General features: G+C 37.2%; 1 protein-coding gene and 1 non-coding gene across 2 annotated transcripts; both read left to right on the top strand.

The window, feature by feature from the left end:
- Window positions 1–2,015: 2,015 nt before the first annotated feature.
- Window positions 2,016–13,405, top strand: OSTC (oligosaccharyltransferase complex non-catalytic subunit). The gene is made up of 4 exons (XM_016140854.2): window positions 2,016–2,211; window positions 5,784–5,877; window positions 7,397–7,594; window positions 12,837–13,405. Exons 1-4 carry the CDS (start codon window positions 2,073–2,075, stop codon window positions 12,853–12,855), a joined length of 450 nt encoding a protein of 149 aa, XP_015996340.1. The 5' UTR covers window positions 2,016–2,072; the 3' UTR covers window positions 12,856–13,405.
- A 6,183-nt stretch (window positions 13,406–19,588) lies between these two features.
- LOC118608830 lies at window positions 19,589–19,716 on the top strand. The gene has a single exon (XR_004953205.1). It is a non-coding gene; the product is annotated as a small nucleolar RNA SNORA18 (small nucleolar RNA).
- Window positions 19,717–22,718: the final 3,002 nt, after the last annotated feature.

The raw sequence follows: 22,718 nt of genomic DNA, 5'->3' as shown, positions 1-22,718 counted from the left end.
ATATTACAAACTCAAGTTGGAGTATATTTCGAAGTTTAAAATGTTAAAAATAATAATGAATTGCTTCCTGGAACAAACTTACTTATTAAAACAGTAAAAAAAAAAGTGACAATGGTAATAATGCATATAGATAATTGTGATCTTTTCTGATTTGGCAGTTTAATTTTTTATTTTAAAATTTATATTTATAAAACTTCTATGTGTTTTCCACAGTGTATATAGAATTATTTGGCTCCAGAACATATAGGAAGAAGGATAAGTATACAAACTTGTCCTATCTTAAACATCTTAAATCTGTTTTACGTTTAAGGCAATTGCCTTTAAGCCTCATCTAATTACAGACTATATTATATTTTTAAATTTATTTCACTTCCCAAGCTTTAATTTTGTCATACATATAATGGTGATAATAGTATTTACCTAATAGAATTGTCTTGAAGACTAAATAAGAACCAATGTAAATCGCTTGATATATCTGCCAAGGGGTGGTTAATTAGTTTCCTTCCTGAAGCTATAAAAGAAGCTTAAATTTTTTTCATTTCTATGTTTTTTATATTTTCAAGGCAACATACTTGTCATTGTTTCAAAGTTTTCCTTATTTAAACTTATGGAAATTTCAAAAACGTTCTGCTTTATGATCCCCAGAAAATGTTCTATGAATTAATGCTGGGACTGGTGTAAACACACTTCATTGGAGTTATTATTAGTGACTCTCTTATAACCTAAGATGAATGTACCTTCCTTAATAAACAGCTGAGTAAAACTCTGGGGGGGGGGGGGACTCACTATTGAACAGTAAGAGCAGCAAACCTCACCTGTATTTAGAATGAGATGTTGCAGTGTTTTATAAATATTTTCATTATTATGGTATTTAAACAATTTTTTAATAATTGAGTTATTAACTAAGTGCAGAACCAATTCATCTCATCCTGTAAACTAGGGTCAGTAACAAACCAACAACAAAAAAACATGAAAACATTGGCTCAATAATAGAGGCATTGATCAGGCTGTTCTGGATTTATATAATCAGTAACTTTTAACTCTACTCCAAAAGGAAATTGACATTTGCAGAATCTTAAGAGTGTACACAAATTAAAATAAAATAGAAAACAAAAAGCTTTTTAGGCCATCTAGTCCATCCAAAGACGAATTATTCATCATTTATTTTTATCCACTTGGACTGTGAATAATATAGCTTAGGTAAGAGACGATGTGGCTGTCACTAGGGTGGTGGCAATGGAATGGAGACAAGTGGATGAATTAAAGATATTTTTGGTAGTATAGACAAGAAGATCAGCTATTTTGGGTGTGGAATTTTAACAGAGAAACCAGGATAATTTCAGGATTTCAGCCTGATTTTAGCATTTATGAGATAGGGATGGCTGAGAGAGGAGCAAATTGGAGGGGAGAAAACAAGTTATTTAAAAGAATCAGCTTTAGTTCTTGACCTTTGTGATACATCTGGATTGCATATTTTTAAAAAATTTGATAATATATTATTTTAGTAACGATCGTTATTATTGTTACTAACAATTGTTAGTAACAATTGTTATTATTGCTATCAACACTAATACATCGGGAAGTAAAAGCTCAGCTACCTAGGACTTTCTCAAGCTCTTGAAGAAAACGCTAATAAAAAAGGGAGAGCTTTCCAAACGTTTCCATTCATCCTCCAGCTGTGGGAACCTCAAGCGCCCCTGACCAATCAGCTTCCAAATCCTTAGCGTCAGCAAGTGGGCGGGCCTGGAAGGATTCGGTTCCCTCAGCTGCTGCGGCTGGGCCACGTCAGAAGCCCTGCAGGTCCTTGAAGGTACATAAATCACCTAATTATTTATCGACAATAACTGAGCTTCTTATTAAAATTTATGTTTTACATTCAATAATACATAATTTTAAAACTTTCAAGTAGTTTTTATAATTTCATCTTTTATCCGCTGGGTATGTAAACTGCCTCCGAGCTTTGCGGACCTGCAGGTCCCTCCTCCGCGCACGCGCTGGCGATAGGCAGGCTTGGCCTGTTTCCGGGTGGCGCGTGGGACTTCAGGTTGAGAGCTTCCTTTGCCGCCACCAACATGGAGACTTTGTACCGAGTCCCGTTCTTGGTGCTCGAATGCCCCAACCTGAAGCTGAAGAAGCCGCCCTGGGTGCACATGCCCTCGGCCATGACGGTGTACGCTCTGGTGGTGGTGTCTTACTTCCTCATCACCGGAGGTAACGGGCTTCCCGGGGACGGAGAGGTGCTGAGGGGCGGAGAGCCTGCTCGCCCTGGAGCTGACTCGCCCTGGGGCAAGCATCGCTCTGCTCCAGATTTTTACGAAGGGAAGTTCTGGGGTCCCAAGTATTAACAGTCCCAAGGTTTTTTTTTTTTTTTGTCCTCACGCCCTCGGAGCACTCGTGTTCTTCCTCCTTGTTGCCTTTCCTTGCCTATCTTCTTATCCTAGGGATCCAAGCCGAAAATGTTTTTCAAGTTCAGACTGTTGCTCTTTCATTGCTTGCAAAGTCCCGAGAAGTCTAGGCTAGCCCATTTTACTTCCATGGTTGGTCAAGAGGGTGTGGGACTTTACCTTCTCTCTGTCTCTGGTCCCTGGAACCTTGGAAGAGACTTGGAAGTTCTTGCGTTTGTTACCTCAAACCTAAGGGTCCTGTGTTGCTTTTTACCCCAGTCAACGATGAGCATGAATGAAATTTTCTGAAACCACAGTTTTGATGAATATTTGAGATTGGAGATGGATTTGCATTTGGTATTGTATTTCAGAAAGCAGAAGTTGACGATTTAAAGAAGGGACATTACTATTAAAAGCTTCTGGATTTTATTCTGATCTTTTCAAATTGAAAGTGGCAAAAGGGGCGTTGCTTTGTGTAGTGATGAGTTGGCAACAGCCTTTTCAGAGCCTCCACCCTTTCAAGCCAAGTTCCACGATTTACTCAAGATTATTCGACTGTACTTTTACATTTTCGAAAGTGGGGTACTTAATTCGGAAATTATGAAATTCAGGCTCTGCAGCGTAGGGACAGTAAAAGGTCTGCTTTGAAGAGAATAGTCAGACGTCTTCATTTTCAGAGATGTTTTATGAGAACAGTTGTACTAAAGAGGGAAGAATCTGAAAGTATGAGAGCTTAGTTTTAGAATGTACCTTTGAATCAGTCACATTCCGCCCTACTCCCACGCCCAGTCTAGAATAGTAACAATTATGCTCGCTTAAATAAATTACATTTAATTTTTTTTTATGTTGGTAAGATACTATCCTAGCATTGCATTAGCATTAACATCTGCTCAGCACATTAATAGGTACTGTATTGAATAAATGAAATTTAAAATGCATGTGCCTTTTTTTTTCCCCCCTTCTGTTCAGTAGAGTCTTTGTCTACTTTTATCTGCTAGTCTCTCTCCGGCAATCTCTACTTCCTTTGCAGCCAGAGCCTTTGCTAGAAGCCTCACAGTTTTCATCTTGGCTCCTTTTTCCCTTTTGGTTGTTGTGAGATTGGAGATTCTCTGCCCCAACCCTTGCAAGAATGTGAAAAGGACACCTTTTAGTAGCCAAGGCCATGAGGTTTCTCATACAAGGAATCATTTTTGCCACTGAGAAGAAGTCTCTTTTAAAAACTGTCCTTCATAAATAAATAATATTTTTTGCAGAGAAATATTCAGCAAATCATGTATCAAGTCCCTGTTAAGTTCCAGGCACAAGGTGCTGGGGTCAATAGTAAAGGATAAGGACTCTGCTCTCTTGAATCTTCTAAATGTCATGATCGAGACATGTTAAATACCACATAACTTTTTTTCCCTTTCGTTTTTTTCTGTTGCAAAGTGCCACAAATGCATTGAAGGGAAAGATTAAGAGGTTATGAGAAAATGGGAGTTGGGAATATCATTTACATTGGAGAGTGGTTCCTGAGGAAATGACATGTTAGCAAAATCTGAAGGATTGGTGGAAAGGGGATGCTAGGCAGAGGAAAAAGTATGGACAGATATGGGACTGAGAGATGAATTAAGTACGTTTTGTAGTTGACTTAGACTAGACTAGGTTGGAGGCAGCAGAGATAGAGAAAAATATGAAAGATATTTTGGAAATATCTTTCCGATAGATTGATTGGATGTAGGGGAAGGATGAGTGTGAAGGAATCTTAACTGGTGTCAAATTTGAGCATCTGAGTAGATGAAAGTATCATTTTCTGAGATTAAAGAAATGAAGTCTTTTTTGATGAAGAATGGTGAACCAGAGGTCATTATGGGATATATAATAGTTAGATATAACCAACTATAGTTGGATATGTGAGTTAGCAGGTATGAGTTTAGCTGTGTTGAAGTTGGTCAGTAACAAATGTTTTCTGAATTCCCATAAGCCAGATACTGAAGATAGACAAATCCCTGTTCTTGGGGAACTGACATATCATTCTAATGGTGCTAACATTATTTATTAAGTGTTGGCACTTTGAGAGTCATTAGCACAGAGAATTTGAAAACCCTGGGAAGGAATGAGTTCAATTCAGGAGAGAATGTAGAAAAAGAGGACAGTAAATCAAGCCCTAAGGAACTTCAACACTAGTGGTTTTATGAAAGAGGAGGCTCAGCTATAGAGGTAGTTAGAAATCATGGACAGGAGTGTTACAAAAGCCATCAAGAAGCCATTTTTCCTCCCCCCAAAAAAATGAATTAAAAAAACTGGATCAAGTACTGTTGGGAAACCTAAGATGAGAATTGAAAAGTGTCCATTGAATTAGGCAACATGGAAGTTATAGGAGACCTTAGCAAGAGTAATAATCAGTGGTAGCAGAAGCCAGATCGGAGCGAGTTGAGAAATGAAGGGTAAGTGAGGAAGGGGAGATGGCAAGTTTGCTATTTTTTTTTTCCCCTAGAAGGGAAGCCTGACTCCCTTTGAAAAGGGAAGCATAAAAATAAGATGTTAGCTAGAAGGGTCTGGAGTCTAGGGAAGATTGATGTAGGGAAGGACAGATTGAAATATAGGAGGGAGAAGAGATATCCAAAGGAGTAAAGTCCCTGAGAAGGCAAGAGAGGGGGTGGAGTCCTAATAATTGCAGAAGGGATCCCACCTGGGAGGGATTCTTCTTTGAACATACCTGGAAGGAAAGAGAGAAGGATGGATTCGGGTACCAGTTTATAGATTTTGCAGGGAGGGAAGATTAGGGAATTCCTGTATGATTTTGATAGTTAAGGGTGAGGGAGACACAGCCTTTTTGTGCTTAAGAAAAGCTGGAAGTGAGGATGTTGGGAGAAAAATGGAGAAGATAAATAATAGATGTTGACAGTGGGAGATTCAGAAAACTTAAAGATGTTCATAGATATTAACATTAATGATCACGAATCTCTAGTGCTGATGGTGTGATTTCAAAATGTTTCCTTATTTTATATTTAAGCAAGAAAATTTCTCTAGTAGCTCTCAATTTATAAAAACAAACCCAAGCTATGTGGAACATTTCTTTGAACTGAAATATAACCTTTAATATTACATCTCCTTTATTGTGGAGATATTCCTGAATATTAGGAGCAGTTAATGCATTTCTTTTATAAAATACCTCTTTCAGGGATAATATTCTTTTACAAGTCATTCTAAAGTGTTGAATTTCTGAATGTTTATCTGAAGGTTAAGAGATAATGAGCCGGGCCACATTTAACTATAAAAACACATTTTTATATATACCTGTATTTCTATTTAAATACATGCAGACCTATTTAAATACATATGAACCTTTAGAGACAGATGATTAGTCCCATTTTAAAAATTAGGGAGCCAATGTAATCTGTACTGTTGTCTTTCACGTAGGAATAATTTATGATGTTATTGTTGAACCTCCAAGCGTTGGCTCTATGACTGACGAACATGGGCATCAGAGACCAGTAGCTTTCTTGGCCTACAGGTAAAAGATACCTTTTTGAATGATTTGGTGGTGGGAAAGAAGGTTACTGGGGCATACCTGCTTATTTTAAAAGAGTGAAACCTATGGTGATCGTCCGTATTTAGACAATAGCTGTTTTAGAATGCTAAATTTGGAATTGGCAGGAAGCAGGCAAGAGCAAGAGTAGAAGTATATTATTTATTCATTTATTCGGAAATACAATAGTTCACAATGATATAATTTATTTAAATACACTTGTAGGGACAGTTCTGGGGATCAGCAAATGAATTTGCAAGTAAAGCTTTATTGGAACTAGGCACACCCATTTATTTATATACTATCTGTGGCTGCTTTCAAGCCACAGTGGTAAGTATGACACAATCCATATGGCCTGTAAACCTAAGATATATACTATTTGGACATTTAAGAAAACATTTGTGGATCCCTGGACTATACTGTTAAATAAGAAAAATAGTTTTTGAAACCTGGGAATTCCATTTCAGCAATGAAACACCATTCTAGTGTGGTTTTGTTCACCCCCCCCCCATGCTTATTGTATTGTTTTCTAAAATTTACTTGATAACTGTCTACCTAAACATAGCTATATGTTTATATTTATACCTACATTAATGCTATTCCATGCATAGGATATTCCTGAAAAGATTATTATGGTTCTCTGGGGATAAGATCTAGATCATAGGAGATCTTTAATGGTAGAGAAACCTTTTACAGTGTCATCATTTGTGCTCTTTGAATTTTGAGCCTGGTGAATATATTGAGTTTTCAATTAAAGCAATTAGTTAACAAAAAATATGTACCTTCTTTGCATATGCCTGTGTATAAATTATCCCTTTAAAAGAGAAATTAGCTTTTGGAGGTACATGAACTCTGATAATTTTGAAAGCTCCGTATCCCTAGAAAAATCAGATTCAGATATATACAACAATTTGCATACAACTTTTAAGTGTTTATAGATTACTGGGAATGCTTGTGGGGTTCATGGAGCCTTAGTTAAGAACGCTTGCTGTGAAATTTTTCCCTTTGAAATAAGAGGTTTATTAAGTATTATAAAACTTTTCCAGAAGCATTTACAAACAATTCAGAATTAATTTGAAATTTATAGAAATCTAAACAGCATAACTTTTAAGAGCTAAACTTAAGTTCTGAGTAAAGGGTCATATACATACAATAATTGGCTTTTTAAGCCAATAATTAAAATGTGAGTATTGATTTTCATAGACAGTTGTGTTAGTTGAGGTTTTAAAACTTTTTTTGGACATATGCTCCATGAAGACAAAACATTTTGTGTGTTTTGTTTATTGTAGCTCCAGAACCCCGAATAGTGCTTGATACATAATAGGCTCTCAATATGTATTTCTGGAAATGAATATCCAGAAATGTAGTAAAATAGTTATAAGGAAAAGAATAAAAAATTAGCACACAAATGTTTTAACAGAAGTAGGAATTTCAATCTAAGGAAAATTTTTTGGTTTTTCTGGGGATTTTCATTTTTTGTTTTGCTGTGGTCTTTCTTTTTCAGAGTAAATGGACAATATATTATGGAAGGACTCGCATCCAGCTTCCTGTTTACAATGGGAGGTTTAGGTTTCATAATCCTAGACCGATCCAATGCACCAAACATTCCGAAACTCAATAGATTTCTTCTTCTATTCATTGGATTTGTCTGTGTCCTATTGAGTTTTTTCATGGCTAGAGTATTCATGAGAATGAAACTACCGTAAGTTATTAAGTACTTCATATATTCAGCAACTTTACTTCTGTTGCAAATTTGTAAAATAATTACCTAGACCGCATAAAATCGTAGGAAATTTAACTTCACTCATTTTAAACAGATGAAAATTCTGAGAACTAAAGAAATTTGTGACTTACTCAAATTTATAACTATAGTAAGTAGGTCTTCCTAACTGCATCTTTGTACATGTTCATGAGAAAATTGAGTTGCTTTGCTGTGGCGTCACTGACCACTGTTTTTCTAAAGTGCTTTGTGGTTAGTCTGTAACATAGGGAATTCTAGTGGTATTGGTAATAGTAGGGAGTATTTTCTGACCATTAATTGCTAGTGCTCTTTGACTATTAGTAAGAGGAAAACCCATTAAGCCTTGGATGGAAAAGGGAAGTTGTCTAATGTGTTTGAATTTCACAAGTTCACTTCTTTTACTGGCTTAACCTGCTCATTATCTATAACACGTCTGAGGTGGAAAAATCAGACTTCCCCCTAGAAAGTCAGAAGTACTTATCCGGCAATTATGTTCCCATCTGAGCCCTGCAAGAATTGAAGAGAGACCCTAGTGTTCTTTGTCAGCTGAATATCTATGGCCATATAGCTCCCTCTGACTGGGCTCTTGTATTTGTTCAGGGAAGACAATTTTGGCCATTGGCTGTATGAAGATTTGGGTACTCCAGCCTCCTCTTTTCCTCTTTTTCCTGCCCCTAGATGAAAGAGGCTCAAGTTTCCCATAGCAAAACAAGATAAGAGGAGGCTCCCAGAGAGGATAAAAAGGCTATTAAAACTTAACAGCCAAAACAAAAGGAACCTTTGGAGACAGAGCAGAACAAAAAGAAAGTGGGCTGATTTTGGCCTCAGAACCAGATTCTACCTACAGTTCCCATTCTCCTTTATGATTTTAGGTCCCCTCTATAGGATGTGATTATGTTTTTCTTCTAGCTCAGGCATTTGACTTTTAGGATAATAGAGCTATTGACTGCTTACAAAAAGCTTTGGAAAGTGTTTAATTCTTTGGATTGCCTCCATCTTACTTTTGTAGTTATTTATGTAAACATTTGTCTTACTTTCTCCATTCTGCAGGCCAGTATCTAAGGTTGTTGACTAAGTCAACAATAGAAAATAGGGTATACTTTCTGGGTTTCAGTTGTGGATTATGATTAGGTGTAATCAAAGCAGAACAATGATCTAAGCAGAAAATTGCTACTTTCTGTAACTTGTCATGCAGCTAACTCTAGGACTGAAATTTTTAAGAGGAAGGAATTTATGGCTCCCTCTTTGATATGATTTCTCATCTACAGATCCTAATCCCTGGTATCTTAGGTGTGGAATGGGGAGAAACAACGGATAGTTTTAGAAAAGAAAGGGAAGAACAATATTCTGGCATATTTGCAGGCCTCACTTGCGGTGATGAGCCAGGTCTGTGGGCAAATACATTGCACACAATAGGGTTTTGGTTAGTACCACCAACAAGGAGAGGATGTGTCATTCTTTTTATAGACACATTATCTTTGATCCCAACGTGTGTAAACAGCTTAATACATAGTGAGTGGAACAGCAACAACAAATAGATGTTTAAAATCACCAGTAACTATGGTTTTTTTTTCAGGTTAAATAGGAGAAAACAGTAGTGGTGAAATGGTACTATTAATTTTATAGTTTATGATTTATGCTTTGAAAATATCTTATGTCTCCCCTACTGATACAATTTTACAAATTAAAAATGGCTTTATTTGATGCCTGGTCTTTGAAGAAACATGGATGCTAATGAACAACTGTTTTTTGACTATATGCATATATGACAGTACATTTAAAATGAAAAATCAAATATTAGTGCCTGATATTTTTGTTGTACTGAGTTACAAAGGAGCAATTTTCCTTTTGAAAATAAAAATTATCCAATATGATTTATGAGATTATGTACACGAAGTTGTGTGTATGTGTATATGAGGTACCTTTTAAATGTACACAGGTTCAAAAAAACAATGTACACTGGGCGGAAGAAAACTGGTACAAGTTCATCCTTGGTTCTCCTGAAAAGTAACGAATGGTCATTAGAGTCTCTTTAGCCACCATTATTAGAATATTTTTGACCTAATAGCAGAATCTGAACATTCAAAAATAAAAACTTTAAATAAAATAATTAATTGATTAAAATAAAATAAAATAAATAAAATAAAATAATAAAATAAAATGAAATAAATAAAATAAAATAAAATAATAAAATAAAATAAATAAATAAAAAAGATGGCCTGCCGTGTCTTGATGTAATGGCCTAAAGTTAGGCAAAGTGTTTGGTTGGGAGTGAAGGGATAGATTCTTGCATTTAGGCAAGTCTGTTCTAAAGCTTTATAAAATAATCTAAAAAGCTATTATATACTTGAAGACAAAAGGCCTGCGTTACTCAGACTGGCAAAAGTCTCCATTTGAGCAATTTGAGTTAGTGTTTATTAAGCCTGATGAGAAAAGCTAGGGAGCCCCTGAGTAAACCCTAAGTTCATAAGACCAGTTCAGAAAAACGTTTTCCTAAAGGGAGGTGATAAATGATAAATAAAAAATAAGCATATAATAACACAACATCATTTAGGGAATAGGATAATATATACAGATGATTCTTCCATATAAATGAAATTTAATGTTGAATGTACTAAAACTTTATCTTACTCATTTTTGACAGACCTCTTTCAAAAGTGTTTGTTTTATTGTCTCCTTACCATTTCACATTTGGATTTAGCTAGTATCTATTATTTCATAACTGTTATTTGCTGGACACTTTGAATATTAAGCATACTTTCGCTTTCTTGACTCCATCTATACTTATACTAAACATATTAGTACTTCTCATTTTTTTAGTTTATTCCTCAGTGTAACCTATCACTTATCATTGTTGTTATAACCTATTGCAATTTTATTCTTTTCTTCCTCCTCTTCAGTTTATTGGTTATTCTGTGATTTGAGGAAATAGATAACCTAGCTATTTGACTGCATTTTAAATCAGTCTTGTCTGAAGGGGAGCTTGGTGGCCTGGCTTTTTCCCAGTCCTTTTAGATGTTTGAGTCTCTTTCATTTGCTTCCAGGTTTGGAGCTGTATTCAGAAAGTTAATGTTGTAAGGAGTCTGGCATCTGAATAAGCTGGGTTGTTTTCAATGAGTGTAATCTCGTATCTAAAGTTCATTGTTAGCAAAGAAGAGATGTAATTTTAATGAAACCATATGTACAGCTGCTGAGGATGGAGTTAGTGTTTATTAAAGGAGTGGTAAAAGGAGTGAGGAATTTGGAGGCCAATTTGAGGCTTACTGCTTATTCGCTCTAAGACTTTGGATCAGTTCTGTGAACTCTCAGATTCCAAACTTGTTAAATGAAGTTAATTATGTGACTCAAAGAATTACTGTCAAGATTAAATGAGAAGGTGTTTTATGTGCTCTCAAGCATAATATTAATGGTAATTATTAGTGCTTTTCTTGTAAAGATAAACAGAACCCTAAAAGTTTAGTGTTTCAGATTGAATTATGGACACCAGTTTAAAAATAAATAAATAAGCAATTTCTATTTCCAAAAGAAGAAAGTGAGATTTCTGTCTTTGGATCATTGGAGAAGATAGTGGACCAGGAGTAAGAAGGACACTTGTGTTTTAATGCTGGTTCTGTTCTTTTCTTGCCCTGTGATTTTGAGCAAACCTCTTAACTGCCCCCATGGTCTCACATTCTTCACCTGTAAGAATAATTGGTTCACCCACCTTTTTATGAATGTTGCAAGGATTAGATGTAAGAACAGGTCATGGTTTTTTGAGAAATGCCTGTTAGTGCTACTACCATTAGTTGATACTTTGTTAAAATCTTGAACTTTTCTTTCTTGTGAAGTTGAGGTCAAAGTTTGCTTTTTGTGAAATATCAGGCGTCATAGTAGCAAATTTATATGGAGGTCTTCAAAGTCAGTATATACCCACAGAGCCTTTTTGTTTTTTATTCAGTTTTTTTTTTGGTGGGGGGCGGTGGTGGTGAGAACTATTCGGTTGTGTCAGAGTTGTTGCAAAGGTGGTCGTGTGAGCTCTAAGTTCTCTTCTTGCCCAGAGCATGTATTGGCCAGGCTGACAGAGCAGAAGGCAAAGCAAGAATGAGTTCCAGGGAGGTCACATTGGCTGCATAGATCTAAGCCCTGTATTTCAAGTTAGTCCAGAAGCTGGAATGGAGGAAAATCACGTTCTGAGTGCCTGCCGTGTGCCAGGCACTGTAGTAGCCTCAACCGTGTGAAGAGTTTTGATTCCTTACCTTACAAATGAAGAAACTTAACTCTGAACTAATAACAGCAGCTAACATTGCCAAGTGCTCATTACCATGAGTGACAGTTACTATTTAAGTAGATTCTCTTATATAGTCCTTCAGACTGTTTGAGGTAACTCCATTTTACAGGATGAGGAAACTGAGTCAGATTTTCCCAGGCTTACCCATTAAGTGTCAAAAGGAGAGAAGTCCTCAAAGCATCAGTGGGAACAGGGTGTATTAAACGCTTTCTAAACGTAGTTAGCCTTATACAGTTTTTTCCCCCCTCTGTTCCTGCAGATCCTTAATTAATAATAAGTTGCAAGGATTTATTACAAAAGAAAAAGTTTGGAACTTTGTAAAACCAAAGTTTGTAATGCTTTAATTTAAAGGGCTTCTAGGGCCTAACTAGTACATTTACAATTTGTACTTGTGCAAGGATCTCCTGTTCGATCCACAGGAAGTTTGTCCTGTTCTGCAGCTGCAGCCAAGGCCTTTTACTGTTACCTGGACATTTCCTGAAGGAACAGGTACAGGGGCAGATGCTTCTGCACACTGTTGCTTGAGGGTTCAGGGGTTCGCTTACCAGGTGTGAGTAGCTCTTGATCTTTCCACCTTCTCCTACAAAATTTTTCAATAGAAAATCTTTCCATTAAAAGGTTTATGATTTTTTTGCAAGAGTCCAAAGGAAATTGATTCTGACTCTAACTTTTACATAAAATTTTCTTTACTTTTTTTTTTTCCTATTCTGTATTGTTTACCATATTGATTTGTAACCTTATCCTTTGAGGTGTGAGGAGGGTAATGAACTGAGGCCCAGTAAAATATTCAGGGGGAACAAGATATAAAATAAAAGCTGTAAAATGGAATCATATAGTTATATTTTCAGATTGTCATTTGATTCATCATAAAATTGGGGAATTTTGAAATGTTACTTCCCTTTATATATTTCACCTTTATATATTTTATTTCTACAGGGGCTATTTGATGGGTTAGAGCACCTTTTGAGAAGAAATCCGTGGATACTGGATTTGCTCCTGTTAATGAAGTTTTAAAGGCTAAACCAGTCCACCAATATGAAATATGGAAAAGGATGAAAAGCAGCAGAAAAGAAGCATTAGTAGAAAACGTGGGAAGCATAATAAAGCTTGGACTAGAATATCTTCTTGGTATCACAGAGACAAGCTTATCATAATATTTTTTTCCTGACATACCAATGATGTTAAGTGGCATTTCCTTCTCAGTTTTTCATTTAAAGAAAATATACTCCATTTCTACAACTATAATATTGAATAGAGTGATTATTTTCTACAACCCCCCTTAACAGTGTTTGGAGAGGACATTTCTGACTTGCAGAAATTAATGTAAAATCAGGAAGCAAGATCCTGTAAGCTGAGAACTCCGGACAGCTGATCAGCTTTACCTGTGGTGCTTTGCCTTTAAGTAGAGTGTGCGATAGTACAATATTTCAGATATGTATGTAAGACTGTTTTCTGAACAATAAGGTGTATGAAAGAAGCAGAAATAAATAATTTTCTAATTAATACCTTTTATGTTTGTTTTTTAATTTATTAACAATTTTAACCTTTTGGCCTATAATTATTCAGTCCCACCTTGTGACTTTTGCTACTGTTGGTGGCCTACAGTCTCAAAATATTGGCAGGATGCTTTGTGAAGTAGCAACTTCACATCCCCATAAATACTCAAGCACAGGCTGTGTATCTGTCATTGTTGGAAATGTGGTGTGTTAGATAAAAGTTCCCTTCAGCCATTCGTTTTCAGTAATTAAAACAATTTCAAACCCATCTAAAAACATCTGTAGACCCATCAATTTGCCCCTTTCGGTTCTCCCTTACTGGCTACGAACTTCACTTCTCTAGTGGCTCAATTAATTCTTATCCTAGGATCTCAAAGTTTAGAGTAAAGTTTTCTCTTAGGTGAATTTTCCAGTTTCAAGGTTGATCTAAAAATAGCTGTTCATTAAACTTAAAAAGATTCATTTAATTCAAAAGTTTTGTACCTATCATATGTCAAGTGGCACTGAGGGTTATAGGAAAGACAGAAGAAGGGCTTCCTCCTCGTAGAAGGAAGAGAAGATAAAATCTTGTAGGGAAGCCAGATATTCAAAAGATAAAAATGTTTATAAAATGTCATACTGAAATTCCACACAAAAATCAAGCAAGATAATAGTTTGTACTACAGCAATGGGATGTGGGGAGAGGAGGTTGCTATGCTCAAAAGCTCTGAAAATGGAAAACAAGACCTGTGTATGTTCACTAATTTTCAAGATTTGATTTAACTTTAATTACATTTTTCATTCTTTGGCCATATTTTAAAACCAACTGGTTGGACAGAGGTGGGAACAGCTTCAGAAAGTTTTTTCCTGAATGACTGAGTAGTGAGGAGTTCCTATTAGGCACCACCAGATGGTGCTATTAAGGTTTGGTGTGTGTGTGTGTTTATCATATAATTAAATTCACTAAATACAATGAAATACATTGAAATAATTTTGCTGGTAAAGTTGTAATGTTGTCTGTGAAGGAAAATATCATTGTACCTTGTACTAAAATCTTTTGGGGACATAAAAATGTTACACCTGACAAGCCTACCAAGCATCATCATCGTCATTATTTTGCTTGTGTGTTTTTTTTTATTAAATTTATTGGAGGTGACATTGGTTAATATTATGTAGGTTTCAAGTATACAGTTCAATAGTACATTGTCTGTATATTGCATTGTATGTTCACCACCCAAAGTCAGATCTCCTTTTGTCACTATATAGTTGACCCCCTTTGCCCTTATCTATCTCCTCTCTAACCCCTTCCTTCTGTTAACCACTAAACTGTTGTCTGTGCCTAAGTTGATTTGCTTGTTGCTTTCAGTTTTATATACCACACATGAGTGAAATCATATTAGGGAAATACAAACCAAAACCACAATGAGATACCAACTCACACCTGTAAGAATGGCTGTTATCAACAGGACAAGTAATAACAAGTGTAGGAAGGTTGTGGAGAAAATGGAACCCTCATACACTGCTGGTGGGAATGTAAATTAGGGTAGCCGCTATGGAAAACAGTATGGAGATTCCTCAAAAAATTAATAGAATTACCACATGACCTAGCAATCTCTTCACACATCCTTAACATCAGCAGAGATAAATAAAGGAGAGAAAAAGTAAATAGACTAGATGGAAAGCAAACTAGTCTTTGATTTTTGTCACAGGATTCTCGAGGAAGAGGGTGCTGAAATGGAGTTAGAAGTGCAAAGTGGTTTAGTGGAGAGTAACTCCAGTCGGAGGTGAAGGAAGGGCGCAGAATTAGCCAGGAGGAGCTGCCATTCTGTGATGCAGAGCTGACAAGAGTTGCTTTCAGCCCAGTGGGGAGCTCTAGTGCAAAGACTCAGGAGTATGTCGGATGAAAATGGCGAGACCCCTGTACCACTGCCTTGTCAAGTCTTTGGCCACTTCAAAATTAGGAATGATCTGGCTGGAAAGCTGAGGCGAACCCTGACAGCTAACAACGAGGGTGTCAACTAGCTCCACTGCTTGGTGCTGGACAGTTCGTCAAAGGGATTTGAACCACAAGTCTTGACAGATCATAAAGAAAACATCCCCTTCATAGGATTAAAGTGAGAGAAAATTCTATATACTTTGCTTATAAAAGATTGAACTATGATTGTCGTTAATGTTTATTTGAATTGGGAAATGTGAGGTAATAGGTTCTCAGCAAATGGTACATTTTTAAAGTGTAAAGCTGGAATGAGGGTTATTTTCCCATTTTTCTAGGAAGTAGATTTGTTTGCTCTTCAGCTTGAACTAGAATCCAGGTCTTCTGCTGAGCAGACCAATTGTTTCCATTACATGCTGCTCTTTTCTGGCACAGAAGGTCACTCTGAATGTAGTAATGAGAAGTATACACGTATTTATAAAAGATAATGCCAGATGCTGGGTTACACAGTGAGCAAGAAAAACACGACCAACGCTCATGTGGAATTTATGAACTTGTGAATCTACACAAAAATAGTCCAGTTCTCTTTGCTATAGGAGCCCAGGAGAGTAACACTGAAACCCAGATTTGGGAAGAGGTGAGGCTTTAATCTGTGTTTGGTACAATGGGCTACTAATCTGCCTGAAAGTTTCAAATGCGGATGCACTTTTTCCAAAATATCTTTTAGTTGGTTTTCCTTGTTTTAACCATGTACTGAGACTTAATTGCAAGTGAGAGAAATTCAGTCAAGCTACCTTAAAAGAGGGCGATTAAGATACTGAAGTATCACAATACTCAAGACAAAAAAGCTATTGGGCCCCAGGAGCGCCAGAATCGAGGACATAATACTGTAAAGACTCTTGTTTATTTCTGACTTATTCTATGGGTCTGCTTTATGCTTTTCTCTCTTTAAAACTGGTCACTTTTATTACTCTAGGTCAGAGTGATGGGAATCGTGGCTGTCAGCTTATCCTGATCATTACATTCGACATCTTCAGCCACTCTAGAGGAAATTATCTTAATTGAATAACTTTTTAATGGCACTTTCTTGAAAGGAAACTCCTACCTCTTCCCTCATCTTGGCTCTCGCTCCCTAACCCCGCCCCCAGCCCTGCTGCTCCCAGTTGTCTCTCTACCTCTTTGCAAGATTACCCAAAGTCCAGTTATCAAGTTTATGGAATTTAGTTCATATAATTTATAAAGTTTGTGAGACAATTTAAATCTTAATTTCGTTATCCATGATGAGGTGTTCTGTCTTCTGTCAGACCTGCTGGTGATGGGAATCTTTTTACCTCTCAAGGTAGCTCATTCCATCTTCAAATATCTTTGTCTTTCGGAAAGCTATTTTTCGTTTCGCTTTAGTTCATTGGTTTCAGTTGGCCCCCTGTGTCTGCATCTAGACATAAATAACTGCACTACATAATGAGAGCCAGCATTTCAAATACTGAAATCCTTTTAGGAGCCTCCTTTTTTTCAGGCTTACCATTTCTAGCTTTTCAGGCCCGGAAACATGGGGTCTGGTTCTTTTATGATCATTCTTTTCTTACTGCACTCTAGGTTGTCTATATTCCTTCAAAAATAAGTTCCCCGAGAGATTATGTACCACTTGGGGGATGCTTGTACAGAAATGGAATAGCAGTTTTGGTGGCTACACACTTCTCATAAGCTATGCTAATGTCAGGGTTTCAGCAATGGCTACTACAGATCTAGAGGGAAAATACCACGAGTTACCAGGAGGTCACACTCGGGATCAGTCAGATTTGGTTCGTATTCCAGCTCTGCCAATTACTAGCTGTGTCACCATGGACAAGCTATTTAGATTCTCTGAGCCTCATTTTCCTCTTAGTAATCTCATAGAGATGTTATGAGAATTAAATGAGATAATGCACATCTTTTGGGTCATATTAGGTGCTCCAAAAGTGTTCGCTCTGAACTTATCTTTAGTTATTTTTCCCTTCACACTCTGCAGTTTTATATAATGCATGATTATACATTCTCCCCTGGGGTTGGGAGTGGTGGAAAAGTACACTCATAGACATATGTAATAAATATAGTTGAAGCATGGTATGCCTGCTTTTACTTTTACGTCCACTTAAAATGGTTTATGATTTATGTTGTATCCATGCAAGGTGGAAACAGTTTCTCTGCAGCATGCAGCATGACCCCCCTACCGCTCCACTGCAGGCCGAGGAGCTGCCTCTGGTTAGTGGATGGTTTCTCCTCTTTGTCAAGTCCACTGCTTCGGATACCTCCTGTCAAGGAAGAACCCTCACGTGGGCCATTAAGTGTTTATGCTGGCAATTGCTTCACCTCAGAAAAAGTTTTGACAGCAGGGTGGGCACCAGTCTAAACATGGAGCATTCAAGGTCTGACCAGGTTAATAATTTGGAACAACTATAATTCAGAGTCCCAGTGCTGCCATATTATTTTAACTATGACAGGAAATTATCTAACAATGTTAAGCCCACAAGGCAAATATACTGTATCTTTTCACATGACACTTTATATTTGTATAATAACATGCCAACATTTAAAAGTGCCCTCACATCTATTATCTCATTTAATCCTAACAAAGACCCCCAATCCAGGTCTCTTAGTGTCGTAAGAGGAAATAGCAGTCTGAGTCCACAAGAGAAGGTGCCGTGCTGGGTACGTGATCTGTGTTATTTCCAGTCCTCACAACAATTCAGTCTAGTAGGTAGTATGGTCTCCATTTCACAGGGATCAGCTGGGATCGAACTAAGTGTGCCTGGCTCCAAATCCCTTGTGCTTTCTGCAAGGACATCATGTGTTTTTTGTCCCATACTTGAATTTATTGCCTACAAGTCAGTCTTTCCCATGATGTGAGAGATCAGGATAGTGGATAACTTGAAAGGCAGGGTAGTGACCAGAAGGGGACATGAGGAGAGCTGCTGGGGTTGCTGGTGGTGGTGTTTCTTGATCTGGGCATTACTTAGATGGATGTGTGCACTTTGGGAAAGTGCACTGAGCTGTACACGTAGGACGTGTGCACGCTTATGAACCTTGTTTTTCAATAAAATGCTTTCGTAAGTCAGTATTTCTTTTGAAAGTGTGAGCTCTTTAGCCCCAGAATCTAACACTGTGTTCGTTGGCTGCAGTGGACAAAGCGAGCTTAGGCACATTTTGCTCATTTACAATGGATAAATAAGAGCTAAATTCACAGAATCAGGGGAAATGTTGCTTCCTCGAAGAGTGTTGTTTAATTTTTTGGGTCACAGACCAATTGAGGATTTGATTAAAATTATAATAAAAAGAATAATCATTAAAGCATATATATTCTGTATTAGGAACTGTGCCTAACTCATACATCTATATATCTCTATCTCTATCTCTATATGTCTTCTCGTCTGTGCCTTCACACTGTGAGGTGGGCATTGTGATTCTTATTTTATGGATTTGGGAACCAACCCTTAGAGAGGTAAGCAACTTGACTAATACCGCACACTAATGAATATTTAATCCAAGACTGAAACCCAAGTGTTTCTGGCGCCCAAGCCCATCCCCTTAACTACTCTGCACTGCTCATCTTTACACACTCTTATCGTAAGAGTAGACTCTTCCCTCACTCATCCCTCCATCACACACACACACACACACACACACACACTCTCTCTCTCTCTCTCTCTCTCTCTCTCTCTCTCTCTCTCTCTCTCTCTCTCTTGCCTGTTATTTCAGGGAATTCATGAACCTCCTGAAGTACTTTTTACGAACACTTTCAGATTGAATAAAATGACAGGAAATTTTTTCAAAAAGGAATTGAACTATGGAAAACCATTCAGATTATTAATTTAACAAAGTTGTCGTTTCGATATCTTACATTCCCTTGTTTCCTCTGTAAAACTTAATTCCTGTTATTTTTCATCTTAACATTTTATTATGTAACATGTAATATATTCAAAGGAATATGTGACAGAGACATGTCAATTGGGAAATACAATAAAGTGAATTAAGTCCTGCGAATCCATAATCCAACCTAAGAAAGATAACGTTACCAGTACTGCTGAGTCTATCTCTGTATTGTACCCTTATTCATCAAGAGGCAGTCACTGCTCTGCCTTTTGTGTAGAACGTGTCTTTGTTTTTTAAAAAGTAGTGTTACCACATTGGTATGACTATAAAAAAATATATATCATTTAGCCTTGCTTGCTTTTGAGTTACTGCTCTACACATTGATGATTTAAAATTGCACATGCAATCATAATTTTTAAAAAATATTTTCAGTTTAGGTCTATCCTGATGGGGCTTTTTTCTATAGAGCTACAGTGTTGAAAACGCTTTATGAAGTAAATATGCCATTTCCTTTACTCACAGAACTGTTAGATCTGTGGGAAGGAATGACAAGGCAGGGCTGCTAAAACTGAAGACCTAACATTCGATTTTTTTGTTCTTAGGTATCGGTATATCCCAACGATCTGTAGTATTCTAGGTGTGACAGCTTAGGAGTTCATATGATTTGAACTTATTCATGTTTAGAGGGTGTCCGAATTTGAGAAACAGACAGATCCATTTACTCTGACCCTAAACGTGTTGGGAATTTTTGAAGTATGTCCATATTCAAGTGGAGATCAAAGAAGCCCATCTAAAAGAATTATGGACTGACTGACATGGCAACTGTGGATCGAGCAAAGTTTTTTTAAAAAGGCTATCTTGAAGATTAAGTCTCAAACTCAGGAGAAACTAAGGCAGTGGAAAGAATCACAATGTGTGAAATTCCTTAAGTAAAAATTTATTAACTTTAAATAATTTTGCCAATGTTACACATAAAAAAAAAACTCTACAGATTTGAAAATTCATATCCGTAAAGATATTTGCACACCAATATTCATAGCAGCACTATTCACAATGGCCAGGACATGGAAGCAACCGAAGTGTCCTACGATAGATGATTGGCTAAAGAAGCTGTGGTACATATATACATATATACAATGGAATATTACTCAGCCACAAGAGGAGATGAAATACTGCCATTTGCAACAACATGGATGGACCTTAAAATAATCATACTAAGTGAAATAAGCCAGACAGAAAAAGTTGAAAATCACATGATATCACTTACATGTGGGATAGAAACCTAAAAGCAACAAATGAACAGGATGAACAAACAGAGACTCATGGACATGGACTATACACTAGTGGTTTACCAGAGGGTAGAGGATGGGGAAGGAGAGGAGAGGTAGACGGGGTAAAAGAGGTCAAATATAGGAGGGTAGAGGGAGGGTGAAGTGGGTAAAGGGGATAGAATATATGGTAGCTGAAGGAGACTGGACTTTGGGTGGTAAACAAACAATAGAGTATACAGATGTGAAATGATAATGTGCACCTGAAAATTATATAATTGTATTAACCAATGTTACCTCAATAAACTTAATTAAAAAAAACTCTTTACACTTTAAAAAAATCCATATTTTAAGTTTTGTAAAATTTGATTGTCATATCTTTCTGGTGAGTTGGAGTTTTCATCATTATGAGGTGACCCTCTTCATATTCTATAGCGATTTTTTTTCTCTCAATCTATATAGTCTCATGTTAGTGTGACTAACTCAGCTCTCTGCAAATAACAATTTGCCATTTTCTTCTATCATTTTCTTTCAACTTTTCTTTGTTCTTAGGTTTTAGGGGTGTCTCTTACATGTATGACGAAACTTAATTTATTTGTATTTCACCTGACAATCTTTGTCTTTCAATGAGTTTAGTCTATTTTCAGCCATCGTGATTATTACATATTTGGATTTTTTTTTTATATCTCTTTAGTTTGTGCTATTCGTCTCACTTTTTCAATGCTTCTTTTTCCTCTTCTCTCACCTTTCTTTGGGTTGAAAGAGTTTCATTTTTTAAAACCCTTAAAGGGCAGATTGTAGTTTCCAGAGACATCTGCAACAATAGCTCTTGTCACACTATTTTATAGGAAGTGACCTTGCCACACGCCCCATCAAGAGGCAGAGAGGATTTCTCCGGACCTTGCAACTTGGCCAGCCCTGTCACTGCTTGATTGAGAGAAGGTGGCAGAAGTGACCTTGTGCCAGTGCCAGGCATAATTTTTCACTGGCCTGACAGCTTCCTTCTCCTGCCTCCGAGCATGCTGGCTTTTGGAACCCAGCTGTAAGTCCATGAGAAGCCCAAGCCACATAGAGAAACCATGTGTGACTTCTGTCAGCACCACTTGAGCTCTGAGCTGGCTGTCCTGTGAGCAAGGCCCTATGGACATCCGGCCCCAGCTGCCATTTGACTGCACCCGCATGAGACGCCCAAGGGAGGACTGGCCCGCCAAGCCCAGTGCGCCTAGAAAGGCTTGGGGAATGTTAATCAACAGTTATTTCTAAGCAATAAGTTTTGGGGTAGCTTTTTATGTAGTAATAGATAAATGTGATGGAAATGTGGCAGTGGCTTTGGGGCTAAGTGATGAACAGAAATTGACAGGGTCTTGAGGAGATGGAGAATGCGAGCCAGAAGGCCTGCGAGAAAACCACAAGTGACAGTCAACAGATCCCTGGGGAAGTGTTAATGAGAGCTTGAAGACAGAGGAACATGACCTGGGTGCCCGAAGAAAAGGGACCCTTGTTATGTAAGGACAGCAAGGTTGCTAACACTGCTCCCTGTGGTTACGTGGGAAATAGAAAGGGCACCTAAGAACTCACGGTTGCAGCTGGAGAGATTTCCAGGAGGAAAGTGTGAACTGTCTTCTTCTAGCTGCATGTAATGAAATGTGAGAAGAGAGAGACAAACCAGAGAAAGAATTGCTCAGTTTTTGAGCTGAGTTTAGAAAAGCAGAGAATCCAGAATAGTCTTTCCAGGTAGCAAACTAAAACATAGTTTGTCCAAGAAACATTCCTTATTTATTCTTTTAAAAAGATTTTGTTGTTAAATTGATGATTAAAAACATAATCTTTAGTATATTGCCTCTCTGTATCTAACTCATAACGCAAATTTTAGTTGTATTGCACGTTTTCAATTTACAAAGAACTTTCCTGTACATTACCTCAAATCCTCCTGACAACCCTGCTGGTGGGCCTCTAGGAAAGCTATTGTTAGTCCAAATATTACTAATAGCAACAACCACATGTCATCCTTCCTCCTTCTCCAATTTTGGGGTTCCTACTATGTGCTCACTGTTATGCTTTAGATAGGCAGTCGCTTATCTTCATAGCAAATACTGTGTTATGACTCACAATTCAAGGATGATGGATACTAAGCCAGGGAAGTAACTATCTTAACCAAGGAACAGCTAGCAGGGGTGGAACCTTGATTTGAGCATTGACTTCAAATCCAAACTCCCAATTTACCATTTTCCCTGAGAAGGGCTGGTAGTAATTTTAAACTAGAAAGTACCTTCAATATGTGGGTTATTTTTAT

Source organism: Rousettus aegyptiacus, unplaced genomic scaffold (assembly GCF_014176215.1).
Source record: "Rousettus aegyptiacus isolate mRouAeg1 unplaced genomic scaffold, mRouAeg1.p scaffold_m13_p_10, whole genome shotgun sequence".
NCBI classification, from domain to species: domain Eukaryota; kingdom Metazoa; phylum Chordata; class Mammalia; order Chiroptera; family Pteropodidae; genus Rousettus; species Rousettus aegyptiacus.
Note: the sequence above shows the minus strand (reverse complement) of the source record. Positions and strands in the feature narration are given on the sequence as shown.

Bases quoted from the DNA above. Each gene is read 5' to 3' on its own strand.
- OSTC (XM_016140854.2), top strand. From the start codon at position 2,073: ATGGAGACTTTGTACCGAGTCCCGTTCTTGGTGCTCGAATGCCCCAAC. The intron at 2,212-5,783 runs GTAACGGGCTTC...TCTTTCACGTAG, and splicing joins TTACTTCCTCATCACCGGAG to GAATAATTTATGATGTTATT. The intron at 5,878-7,396 runs GTAAAAGATACC...TTTCTTTTTCAG, and splicing joins GTAGCTTTCTTGGCCTACAG to AGTAAATGGACAATATATTA.